We start from the raw sequence: 13976 nt of genomic DNA on the forward strand, positions 1-13976 counted from the left end.
AAGCTCAGGACAATTTGTTGATAGTTGATTAAGACGAGAATTAATCTCGGAGTTGCATCCTAGAAAGTAAGGGTTCATAGCCCTACATCTTCTTAGTCAGTTGAGGGCCCACGTGTCACTGTAAAAGTAATTTTATTCTTCAATTATTTGATTTAAAGTATGTATGAATATATTTAGCTTTTACACCATGTTTTTGGCGAGTTTCGGTATTTTCGAAGAAAAATGACGAAAATGCCCTTGTGAGCCAGAAAGTAATATTTTATTGTTTTGATTTGGAAATAACTTATGATTTTTTTGAAATGTGAGATTTAATAACTGTCGCTCACTGGGGAGATGCGGAAGCTGATGCTAAGCCTTGCGGGGTTTCGATCGGCATTCGGGGTAAGGAGTGCCTATCGGGACGTCGCGGCGGTTATCACGGGCTCGATGGGAGTTTCGGGTCGTGACAGTAAAAGTAAGAAAATTAGTAAAATAGAGAGGAAAAGATCATGAGAAATGAAGTTGGAGCTTAAGCGTATATTCAAAATTTTATCTTATAAAGTACAAAAAGAAATCAAACAAAGGATTACTAGCTTAGCCTAATTATTAAAATTATCAATGTGTATTTTAATTAAAAATTAAAATTACTAAAATAACCTTTACTCTTTTTAAAAAAATAATTTAAAGAGAGGCAAAGTCTCAATTCTCATCTGCCGTCATATAATATTATAGTATAAGTTTTGTAGTATTAACTAATCTAAAGACATTTGTCTATTTCTTGTCACACAGTCGTAATATATCTGAATACCCCGTTTTAAAGCGGTCCACGGTTTAATTTGAATCCCGTTCCATGAATCCATCTAATGTGAAACTTGTATATGAATTCGTGAAACCAAAAAGAGCAACACGACGCCCAGGCTTAGCTCCATTGAAGAATCGGGCTATTTGGTGTGAGGTACCGCCTGCCAGAATAATTACTTCATATGAGGGGAAAAAAAACTAGCCTTCTAGCTTGTCTATCCAGGGAGCAGCTGACCGCTACCCCTCCTACTTCTAACAACTGGTCTACAAAATTTCAGTTACTGCACAAACTTTTGAATGATGACATTTATTATACAAGGTCATTGCGGATAGCCTGTGCCTCAGGACGATGATCTAGAGTCAGTATTCTGGCTTGACGATAAACAAAGGAGATGGCGTTTCTTTTAATCTTTATGTGAAACTTATATTCAACTTAAAGAGCTTCATTACTGGCATATGTGTTTGTTTCATCAACAGAACAACTATCTATATATATATATAGACAAGACAGAAAAGCTACTTGATTATTTTGCATTCCACGAAAATTTATTTCCACTCTCCAAGCAGCACATAGATGATAGTAGATTAGAGATGCTTCGGTGCAAAAAAAGTACACCATAGCCATTCTATTGCTTCTATTGCCATCTAATCATCGAATTCATCATTTGGGAGGAGCCGCACCCCTCATTTTGGCTATAACCATCTTACCGAACTCCGCAAGCTTCTCAGTATCTGGCATAACATCCTTCACAGCAGCATCAGAGCAGAACCTGTCAGCCCAATTAAGCAAAGCAGGAGTGTTGGCTTCACTCAACAGCTTGATCCCGCTCATCTTCTCAGTGACTCTGAGCCAGGCCAAGAAGCATCCAAATGCAATGTCAAGGTACCCAATTTGGTCCCCACCAAAGAAACGTTTCCCTTTGCTGCACTTCCCAAATGCTTCTTCCAACAGCACCAATCCTTCTTCGACTTGCGCTATTGCCGCTTTCCTTGCATCCTCTCCTTGAGCCATACCAATAGTTCTTATGGATGGGAACCACTGCACAAGAAAAAGTATTTTGACCCCCCACAATAAATAAATAAAAAATTGCAGTTTTCTACCAAAAGATACATTACCAATCAACTGTGAAATATACTATCTGATTTTGCATGAACAAACTATGAATACCTTTTCGTCAAGATAGGCTGCCCAAAAACGAGCGGTTGCCCGTTCATAGGGGTCAGAAGGTAGAATGGAAGGACCAGAAGACCAAGTCTCGTCGATATATTGCACAATAACGAGAGACTCACAGATGGGCTTGTCACCATGGATGAGGACTGGAATTTTCTTGTGAACCGGGTTTGATTTGAGAAGAAGCTCGCTTTTACCTTCCCGTAATCTCTCCTCAAAATACTCATAGTTGACAGACTTGATGTTAAGGGCAATCCTTGCCCTCATCACAAAGGGGCTCGGCCATGAACCCAAAACTTTCACATCACTCTTTGCCATGGTTTATTTAATCTCTCTAACCAGAAGCAGAAATATCTGCAGTTTTGAGGGTACGCTTCAAAATAGGAGCGTTTATTATATAGAAATGCTAGGGATGATGTATTGAGAATCGATAAAGAGAGTAGCAGGTAACTTGACTTGATTAAAGCACTCAGCCAAGGTCAAGACTGTTAGTTACAAATGTGAAAGGGGAAGGTAAACACATGGCTAATTTCGCCAAAGACATAAGTTGTCATTTGACATTTTGACTTTAGGTTCGGACATTAAACTATATTTACTTGCTTTGGCTTGGTTTTGGCCTTTTGGCTAATAACTTAATTTTATGATTTAAGCTTTAAATGAAGAAGTTAAGAATAATGAAAACTGGTGTACAGGGAGAGCCTTTTCATGTTTGTCAAACAATTTGGATGCGTTTTACTCAAAAAAAAAAAAAAAACCTGGATCCTTTTAGTCGAATTATACAACTACAATTTAGTCCATGTAAAGTGTCAGAATTATACAAATTAGAGAGTTAACAGCTTCTTTATATTTTACACATCATCAAAGGCTTTGAGGAATGCAAATCTTCTGCCTTCATTTCCTGACTCCTCTTCTGCCCCAACGTCTAAAAAATGTCATGTGTCCTCTGATTAATGCTCATGGTAGGAGTTTCTTGGTAAAAAATGAAAAATTATGTTAATTCTTAAATCACTAGAAAAGAGGCTTATCTAATGGGTGACAAGGAAGACCAAAATGTCATTGTCGTGAAACTTTATGGACCCGAGTTAATGAATCTGAACGCCACATTTGTGCTGCAGAACTCGATCTTCAGCGGTGAGAATATACACCGCTGATGGAGTTGCGGTTGAGTTGAAAAAGTCAAAACTAGAGTACTTACAAGCTTTGGTTGTGGTGACTGACACAAAAAAGATTGCATTCCATTAGCTTATGCTCATAATCATGTATACTTGTTACATCGAGATATATCGAAATTTTATTTTTTAATATCGAGTATCATATCGTATCATAAATTATAATAAAAAATTTTAAAATTAATTATAAATAATATTTATACATGTAAAATAAAGAAAAAAATGAAAAATATTATAATTTTTAACAAAATTGAAGATTATAAGATGCAAATTGAAAAGATTATTTTTTTAATTTAAATTTTTAATATATTCCTTAATAACATAGATTTTTAAATTAAATATATATTAATTTATTAATTAAAAAATAAAACATTTATTATGTTAAAATTAAAAGGGAATTCAATTTTTTTAGTATTTTTTTGTTTAAAATCTAAAGATTGAAACTCCTAAAAAATAATTTTTCATGTTTCAACTCAAAAAAATAATAAAAAATAATTTTTTAATAATTTATTAGAATTAAGTTTATAAAAAAGTGTATTGACTGTATCGTACGATATGCCTCCATATCATAAGATACATATCATATATCGTACAATACGTTTTCGATACTTGATTAAATGCGATACAGTTATAGATACGTATTGTTTTCTACTAGCATCGTGACGTAGTGCATATCGAATGATAATGATAACTATGAAAATATGTTTGTTTTTACTATGGATATAAACTCATTGGTCCAATGGCTTTGCTGGCAATTACCTACATCTGGCTCATTAAAGAAATCGATGGTGGATTCAAGGGTGGAGTGTTGTGGCCAAAAATTTTGAAAATATTTATTTAATTATATATATTTTTCAATGGCTTCTTCAAAATTTTTTAATATTTTTATTTTGGCTCCCTCAAAATAATGTTTTTGTTTTATAATTAATACATATAATAAATAATAAAATGACTTTACGAATTCTACTCAATTTTATCCCAATTTAAATTTATTCTTTTATTTTAACAATTACAAATAATTCAATATTGGCGATATCTGCAAGTTAACAAAGCGCTTTTATTCTCAGGATTTCACAAAGCAGTAAAGACTTTTTTTGAGGTTACAATTAAGACATTACGAGCTTGATATAACTCATCACCACAGTTTTGTAGATATTAAGATATTTTTTGAATTGTGCCAAAGATTAGTAGAAATAAGAAAGTCAAAAAATTACCACTCCTTGTTTTTACTTTTTTTATTTTTATAGCAACTATGGAGAGAGCTTTTCAGTAATGAAAGTTGTGAAAATAAGACTCTAAAATAAAATAGATGATGACATTTTTACAGATAATTTAATTGTTTATGTTGAGAAAAATATTGCTGGTCTTGTCAATATAGAGTCAATAATTAATGAATTTGAATGTAAAAAAAATCGTCGAGGATAACTTTCCTAAAAGCATACAGTAAATATTTCTTTTCTTATTTCTTTTAATTTATATCTTATATAGAATTATTGTCTATTATGAATTTTTTTTTATTATTGGATAAATTCAACATATTAGTTTTAAAACGTTTTACCCCTTATTTCTATTCGTCTTTGGCCCCCTAACAAAAATTAGCTAGCTCTGCCTTTGGTTCAATTGCTTCAGGAGCCACAATAGCATCTGTTAGCAATGTAAATAGATTGTTTTTCAAAATTTCCGTTTCTTTGGCATGAAAGAAACATGAAATTAAAACAAGAAAATCTTCAAATTGCTTAAATAAATCAAATTTGTTCAACCTCTTAAAAAAAACAAACAAGAAAAAGATGAATATACAAGAAAGTTCAATTTTGTTAGTTTTCTAGGTTTAAAAACAGAGATGAACTAGAAAGATATAGAAGGAAAAAGAAAGTTTATGAGAGGAATACGGGTAGTAAAGTGATGCATCTCATTATATGATACATGGTTACATGTTTATATACAAGAAAGAAACCATACTAATAGAAAATTAACTATGGCATGGTTTACTAACTACAAAACTAACTAATTAACTTAATCTTTAATTCCATCACATGTATAAAGGTGACTTTACACGTGTCCTTCAGCTCTAACATACCTTCAAGATGTGCAAGGATGTTGAGGATGCACATCTTGCTTAGTAGAAAAGAAAACTGTTTAGGCAGGAGAGCTTTTGTAAACAAATTTGCTAATTGACAGCTAGTCAGAATATAAGTAGGCTTTACAACTCTTGCAAGCACTTTATGTTCAACAAAATTATAGTTAACTTCAATATGCTTCATTCATTCATGAAATATATGATTCTTACTCATACTTAATATAGATTGATTATCATGAAATATTTCAAAAGCATTAGAATGATTAATACCAAAGTCTTCCATAAGTGACAACAACCAAATCACTTCACAATAAATAGTAGACATAGCCTTGTATTTAGCCTCTATAGAGCTCTTTTCCACAACACTTCGCTTTTTAGATTTCCAACTCACTAAAGAATCACCAAGAAAAACTGCATATCTTGTAATGGATCTTCATGTAAATGGACAACCAGCCCAATCACTATCACAATATGCCTTGAGTTGTAACGTTGATGATGAAGAAAATAGGATACCTTTGTTGACTTCATATGTTTTTTATGATAACAAAACATTCCTTATTCATCAATGTCTAACCACTTCATTTAAGTGTGTAGGACTAAATTTAAATTCCTTGATATAAATGCTATTTGAATCAAGTTAAGAAGCTTGCCATGTTATTATAATGGTTAATTAGTTAAAGGAACAAAGAACTAAGGACTAAGTGAAAGCAGAAAAATGTTAACTAATTAACATGAGACCTTAATCAATTAAGGCTATTCATGGCACTACATGAGTGCAAAACAAAAGCCTTTTAATTGGTTAAAGGAAAAGAGTTAACTAGTTAAAGGTCAAAGTTAAAGTGTCAAGAAGCTCCAAAATTCAAATTCAAAATATTGATGACTGTCCAAGGTGCAAAACCAAAAGATTCAAAGTTGAAAAATTCTTAATAGGTGGGAGCCTATTTCAATCAGTTAAGGTTGAAAAGAGAGAAGCCTTAATCAGTTAAAGGGAAATTAAATCAGTTAAAAGAAGACTAGTGAAGAATGCTGCTTGAAAATAGAAAGTTTTTAATCAGTTAAAGTTGTAGTTAACTGGCTAATATAGGGAAGTAGTTTACTAGACAGAGAAGGCTTAATCAATTAAAGCCAATCTTTAGTTCGATTAACAAAACACTGCCAACACATTTGAATTTAAGCACTAAAAGATAAAATAACAGCTAAAAAACTATTTGTAATGGCTAGATTCTGCCTTCAATTGTTAGAATTGATTTTCCAAGTATTTAAGACATCTCTAACGGTAAAAAATGAGATGGTGAAGTTCCAAAAAGTTTGAGAAAGCCAAAAAGAGCAAAAATCTTATCTTGTACACTTGTTTTTCACTCCTATCCTTTGTAAAGTGTTTGAACTTGAATTTGTACATCTTAAATTAACTAGGTGATCAATTATACTCCATATTTTCTTTATTTCTTGATTGATTAAAGTGTGTGTAGCACTCTAAGGGTTGTTGTAAGGGTTTAGAGTTTAGGTTAGAAGCTCACCTTGTAAAAGCTTGGTGGAAACTATTAATTCCATTAGTTTAATAACGTTGTGTTAAAAGTCCTTGATTGGAATATCAAGGTAGTGGATGTAGGTCAAGGGGATCAAACCATTATAAAAATTTATGTTTGGTCCACTTCTCTCTACCTTTTATTTACTCAGTGCCTTTTAGCTTCAACAAGTATTAAACCTTCCACTTCAAATTTTACAAAAATTTTTAAAGCTTAAGAGTTTCTTTCAAAATATCTTTTACATGCTATTGAGCCCCCTTTAGCACTTTATTAGAACCAACAAATTGCATCAGAGGCTAACCTTTGATATTAAAGGCTTAACATATTTAGGGGAGATGCAACGGCTATGCAAAAGTCTTGTGTTGTTAAGGGTCAATTCACAAATAGGCCTCATTTATTTAATGGAATAAACTACCCATATTAAAGCACTAGAATATCCATTTACATTAGAGTTGTAGATTATGAGATGTAGGATGTGATCACTCAAGTTCCTTATATTCCCACTAATGTGAACCTTATCTTCGGTGAAAAAATGCCTAAGGCTAAAGAAGAGTGGATTGAGGCAGAAATGAGAAAAGTTCAAATAAATTTCAAGGCCATTAACATTATTCATTATGCCTTAACTCCTATAAAGTTTAACGAAATTTCTAGCTGTACCACAATCAAAGAAATTTGGGAAAAACTTAATATCATTCATGAAGGGACTTATCAAGTAAAGGAGTCCAAAATTGCCCTTATCACCCATAATTATGAAATGTTCAAAATGTAACCAAGTGAAGACATTATTGCCATGTTTGATATGTTCGCCAACATTACAAACAAGCTAAATCAACTTGGCAAACACACCCTAGAACATGAATTAGTAAAAAGACTACTTAGAAGCTTTCTAAAAAGCTGAAAACCTAAAGTCATTGCTATCCAAGAAGTTAAAGACTTTAATACAATCACTCTTGATGAAATTTATGGGTCCCTTCTCACACATGAGCTAAAAATGAAAGAAGAAGAAAAGAAAGAAGCTAAGAAAAAGAAAAAAAAAAGTCTTACTTTAAAGGTAAGTACACTTAAAGAAGAATTAGAAAATCTTTCAAGTGATGAGGACGAAGAGTTGGTCATAATAGCTAGCAGATTCAAGAAGATCATGGGCCAAAGAGATAGAAGATTTGGAAGAAAAATCAGATAAAGGATCAAGGTTCTTCATGGAAGAACAAATAAAAAAATGAGTCTTACAAAAAGGATGAGGTGGTGTGCTTTGAATGCTAGAAACCAAGCCACTTCATATCCGAATGTGCATTGCTCAAGAAGGAATCCTCAGAGAAGAAAAAGAAGCCAATAAAGGTAATCGTGGCTACAACTTGGTTGGATAGTGATTCGTCTAGTTTAGAATATGAGAAAAACAAAGCTAGAAGAAAGAACCAACTTTTACTTGATGGTCAAAGATGAATAACTCGAGGTAAATTCCAATTTATTTGAAATTTCTTATGATGAATTTCAAGATGAGTACGATCGCTTATATGCTGAATTTAAAAAGCTTTCCCTAAAGTATAAAGTGTTGAGAAAGAAAGCCATGTCATTAGATGATGAATTAAATAAATTCCAGCATGATTTCCACTCTGTTTTTTATCAAAGAAATATTGTTCAAATTGAATTTGAGCACTCCAAAACAGATTTTGAATCTTTTGAAATTGGACCTTGAGGGTAAAAATAAAGCCTTGCAAAAGGCATTGGATGAAAATGCTATTCTCAAAGCTTCAAAAGAAGAAAGTTTAAAACATAATTTATAAAAAAGAAGAGAAACCAAGGTGAAATGCATTTTTTAATAATGCATCTTCAATTTATTGCTATGTATATGGTAAAAGAGGACATGTCTTTTATGATTGCTATCATTAGGGAAAAAATCTCCCAAAAACCAAATTGGTTTGGGTGCCTAAAGGTTCTTATGTGCCTACTAACTTTCAAAGACTTTTGCAAGTATAGGAACCTTTAAAGAAAAATTAAAAATTTATTTTGTAGGTTGAGCAAGGGTAAAAAGAACAATGTTTGAAAGCTTAACCAAAGGAAAGGCAGCCTTGGTACATGGACAGTGGCTGTTCAAGGCATATGGTCGAGAATGAAAGATTATTTGACAAGCTTGATAGGAAGAAAGGTGAAGGTGTCTCTTTTGGTGATGACTCCAAAGGTATCATCCATGGAATTGGAACCATTGGTAGCACTTTTCAAACTCAAATCAAGCATGTTTTACTTGTTAAGGGATTAAACATAATCTATTAAGCGTTAGTCAACTTTGTGACAAAGGATCAAGGGTGTTTTGATTCACATGGATGCCAAGTTATTGACATCAACACTAATAAAGTAATATTCATTGGAAAAAGAATTGAGGACATGCATGTAATTTTTCTTGATGAAATTAAGAATGAATGATGTCTCATGGTTAATGATGTATGTGATAGTTGGTTATGGCATAGAAGACTTGGACATGCTAGCATGCATACAATTCCAAAACTTTAAGGAAAAGACTTGGTTGTTGTACTTCCAAAGATTTCTTTTGCAAAAAGATAAAGTTTGTGATGCATATCAATTTGGAAAACAAGTTGAAACTTCTTTCAAATAAAAGAAAGTGATTTTAACTTCTAGACCACTTGAACTATTGCATATTGACTTGTTTGGACCTATAAATGTTGTCAGTAAAGTAAGCAAGTCATATGGCTTTGTTATTGTTGATGATTATTCTAGGTATACTTGGGTATATTTTCTTGCTCACAGTGATGATACATTGCCTACTTTTGCTAATCTATGTAAAAAGATACAAAATGAAAAAGGGCATACCATTATTAGTGTTAGCTTGTTTGTCGGCAAAGCTGGTTCGGAATTGTCTTTCATTCTAAGGCATAACTTGTATCCATGCATTTCATATTCGCTTGGAGTTCGCTCCCAAAATATAGCCAACCCGACTCCCTCACATCAACCCACAAGCCTCTTATCCATTCTTGTTCGATCATGGTGGAGGAGCAAGGCAAAATAGAAAAACTCACATTGGGTTTAGGGATAATCAGGCTTGAGCTGATGACTTCCACCACGTCAAAGTGACACTCTACTGCTGCGTCTGTGGTGGTGAATTTGAAAGAGATGAATTTGAAATATTTTGCAATGAAAATGGTTTTGATCATAATTTTTCAACTCCTAGAATGTGGAGTTGTAGCGAGAAAAAATAGGACTTTGAAATACATGGTAAGAACAATGCTTTGTGAAAACAATTTGCCAAAATATTTCTAAGTTGAAGCTGTGAACACAACAACTTATATTTTAAATAGAGTTTTTATTAGACCTTTGATTTCAAAAACGCTTTAAGAGCTTTATAAAGGTAGAAAATCAAACATTTCACATTTAAGGACTTTTGGATGGAAATATTTTGTTTTAGGTAATGGAAAACACATCATGGGAAAGTTTGATGCTAAGAGTGATGAAGCTATTTTCTTAGGTTATGCCTTAAATTCTAAGGCTTATAAAGTGTTTAATAAAAGAAGTCCTGTTATAGAAGAATTTATTCATGTTGTTTTTTATGAGACTAATGAGGCAAAAAGAAAGGTAGTGTTTAATGATGATGATGTGGATGACATTGAGATGTGAATGGAAATGATAAGCTTGGAAAACAAATAAGATTATGGAGACAGCTCAAAGGAGAAAAATGAAGAAGAACCACCACTCAAGGACTTGCAAAGAGAAGAAAGTCAGCACAACAATCTTCCTAGAAGTTGGAAATTTGTAAGAAATCATTCTCAAGAGCAAATAATTGGTGATCACTTGGAGGGTGTCAAAACTAGAAGAGGACTAAAGGAAAGTTGTGAATATTTAACATTTATATCACAAGTAGGACCCAAGAACTTTGAGGAAGTTGAAAAGGAAGAAAGTTGGATGATTACCATGCAAAAAAAACTTGGCCAATATGAAAGAAACAAGTTTTGGACCTTGGTTCCAAGGCCAACCAACCATCAAATTGTTGGTAACAAATGGGTATTTAGAAACAAATTGGATGAGTTGGGAAAAGTGATAAGAAACAAAGCAAGGTTAGTTGCTTAAGGCTGTAATCAAGAAGAAGGTATTGATTATGATGAAACCTTTGATTTTATTACTAGATTAGAAGCAATTAAACTCTTGGTTACATATGCATGTTATATGAATTTTAAATTGTTTCAAATGGATGTTAATGTTGGCTCCATTAGTTTTTGATGATAATAAAACATTCCCATTCATTTGTGTTTAATAATTCTACTTGAGTGTGCAGGACAAGAATTCTATGCCAATGATAAATAAATAATTCCATGGGACATTTCAAAAAGTATATGAATAAAAAGCCACAACTAATCAACAAAACAAAAGCTCTTTAGTTGAATAATAAAGGGTTAGTCAGCTAAAATTCGAATAAAAAATTGGAGGGCTCAAGAGTATTGAGAAACAGAAAAGACTTAGTCGACCAAGAAATAGGTTAGTCCACTAAAAGTTTATTGCTAGAAATCTGGACTTCAAGACAAAACCAACTTAATCAACTAATAAGGAAGTTAGTCAACTAAGTGCTCACTGCCAGAAGCACAGAACAGAAGACAGAAACAATTTAGTCAACTAAGATATCAGTTAGTCAACTAAGAGCATTCTGCCAAAAAAATTGAATTGTGCACTAAAAGATAGATTGACGGCCAGAACTCAACAAAATTGTTTCCAATGGTCAAAAACTGCCTAACACCTATCAGAGTTGAATTTCCAAGTATTTAAGAGGCTTCCAACAGTTAGAAATGTAATTAAAGGCTTCCAAGAATAAAAAGAGCTCAAAAACTAGTAATAACTCTCTGCATTCTTCTGCACTTCACGCCTATTCTTGTAAAAAGATTCAAGCATTTCACTTTGTACCACTTAGATCAAGTAAGTGATCATAGGTACACCTTTATTTCTCTTTATCTTGTATATTTAGAGTGTGCGAGACACGCTAAGGGATTTATTCAGGCTTGGATTGCTTGATTGAGTGTATAGGTTCTAACTTAGCCTAGAAAAGTTAGTTTGGGTTTTGGTTGATCTCGGTAAAAACCATTGTGAAAGGTTTTGGCTGAGCTTGGTAAAAGCCATTGTAAAAGTGTCATGACTCGAAACCTCCCTCGGGCCCATGACAACCCCCGCGACGTCCCGATTGATACTCATTACTCGAAATACCAATCGGAACCCCGCAAGGCTTACATATCAGTTTTAAACAATTTCCAGTCGTTTTCGGCTCAAGTAAATCAAAAGACAAAAATATAGCATTTTTATGTAAAACAATATTTATAGAAACACATGTAAGTAATCTTTTATAACTTAGAAGTAAAATAAATTCATACATACAATAATTTACAAAGATATAATGTACAATAATAATTACAATGACAAGTGGCCCATAAATACACCAAGTGTTGGTGATAGTAACCTACTGTCTGTGTGATAGAGGGGTCAACTGGAATCCTCGACAAAATTGGGTATTTACAAGCTACCACAGGCCTGAAATATTTAGAAAAGAGGTGGGTGAGATTTTGCAATCCCAATGAGTAAACAAACACTATCATAAATATCTAAAGGTGAGTAAAATGGAGGCAAGTTTAAACAACAAATCACAAACCATTTGATAAGGTTTTCAATTTATTTCTTAAACCATAAAATATTTGTAATTTACTAAAACAGTTGTTAAGGCTTATGACTTTTATTAAAAACAGGGCTCAAGCCAAAAACTAATCCTCAGGGATACCTTGGCCGAGGCATCTAACCGAATCCGCCGAGGTTGTTAAGATATTTACATGTTAGTTTTGAAAACAAGTCGTTCCTTGGCGTTGGCCGAGTTACAGATTCACGAGGGGGTTCGACGTGAAGTGAGCTCTAACACTACCCCGGGAGTTACCCTCATCGCCTCTACAACTAGAGTAACTATATAACCGGATTTACCATGCCCCTCTAATAGGTAGTCCACGAAAACCCGTCACTGCAGTGACTAAACCCACCAATTTTTATAAAATTTCGACAGTATAACGTGACTTTTATTTATTTACCCAGCCTACATAGTAAAAGACAGCTTACATAAATCCTCAATGCAATTATAAAATATAGCCACATATACTCATATATCATAAGCCATTCATAGAAAAATATATTTTTCAAGACAATTGGCACCCTCCAATTACTCAAATTTATAATCAAAAGTTTCTTATTTCAGAAAATCAAGACAATATATTTATTTGTCACATTTATTTCTAAAACATCAAAATCCCATTTTAATCTCATTTTCGTTTCATAAAATCCATGAAGAGCATTTAAAAATAAACTCTAGATAATTTACAATAATAATGGTTTGCTCACCGTTTGTACAAATTAAATACTTTTTAGGTGTCCCGATCACTTTTCGTCGGGTATGACTTCCTTGCCTTTACCAGAAAGCTCTCCTCCTAGACACATTGCAAAAATTACACAATTCACCACATTGATGCTAAATAACTATATAATTGACTTAAATCCTATACTAATACATGGTATGAAATGTAATAGCCTAAAACGGCTTAAACGCAGTATTAATCTATTTTTGGCACTTTACCCGATAAATTGCTAACGCGCTCTATTTTAGCTCTAAATTGTCCCATTTTCTCTCCAACATTTCTAACCATTAAATATCAGCCAATAACCTTCTAAAATCATCAAAATCAGCTCACTTTCCTCCTTGGAAAATTCGGCCAAAAATGGGACATTAACTCGGTCAATTTTTCACTTTGTTTTTCTATCACATTTAACCATTTTTCATCATTTTCTCTTCATTTCTCTTAGAATAAAAATCAGTTCATCATCATTGTACAACATTGAGTATTCGGCCAAGGGTGGGTGTTGTGAGAATTTCATGTTTCCTTGCCCAATTTGATTTCTATACACATTTAACTAACTAAAACTACCAATTTAACTAAGAATTAAAACCTAAAAAATTCAAAATCCTCCCCTTTGAAATTCGGCCAGCCCTTGGTATCACTTTTTGATCTCTCTCCTCAAGCATGCTAAATGGAAACAAAGGCTTAGGGAAGGTAGAAATCAAGCTAAAATCGAAAAATCTTACCGTTAGACGCGTATATGGACAAAAAACGTGAATTCCCATTTGAATTTTCTAATTTTCCTTTGGTTTTTCTCTTTTCTTCCTTTCCTCTCTATTTTCTCTCTTCTTTTCTCCTTATGGCTGGCCATCACCTGATGTGGGGTTTAAATGG

At 33.0% G+C, this 13976-nt stretch overlaps 1 protein-coding gene across 1 annotated transcript; it reads right to left on the reverse strand.

Annotated features, from left to right (window-relative positions):
* Nucleotides 1285-2435, reverse strand: LOC18609303 (glutathione S-transferase U17). Its single transcript, XM_007044339.2, has 2 exons — nucleotides 1949-2435; nucleotides 1285-1819 (listed from the first exon to the last, which is right to left on the reverse strand). The coding sequence occupies exons 1-2, from the start codon at nucleotides 2267-2269 to the stop codon at nucleotides 1442-1444; spliced, it is 699 nt and encodes a 232-aa protein (XP_007044401.1). The 5' UTR covers nucleotides 2270-2435; the 3' UTR covers nucleotides 1285-1441.

The sequence above is a fragment of the Theobroma cacao genome, chromosome 2 (assembly GCF_000208745.1).
Source record: "Theobroma cacao cultivar B97-61/B2 chromosome 2, Criollo_cocoa_genome_V2, whole genome shotgun sequence".
NCBI classification, from domain to species: domain Eukaryota; kingdom Viridiplantae; phylum Streptophyta; class Magnoliopsida; order Malvales; family Malvaceae; genus Theobroma; species Theobroma cacao.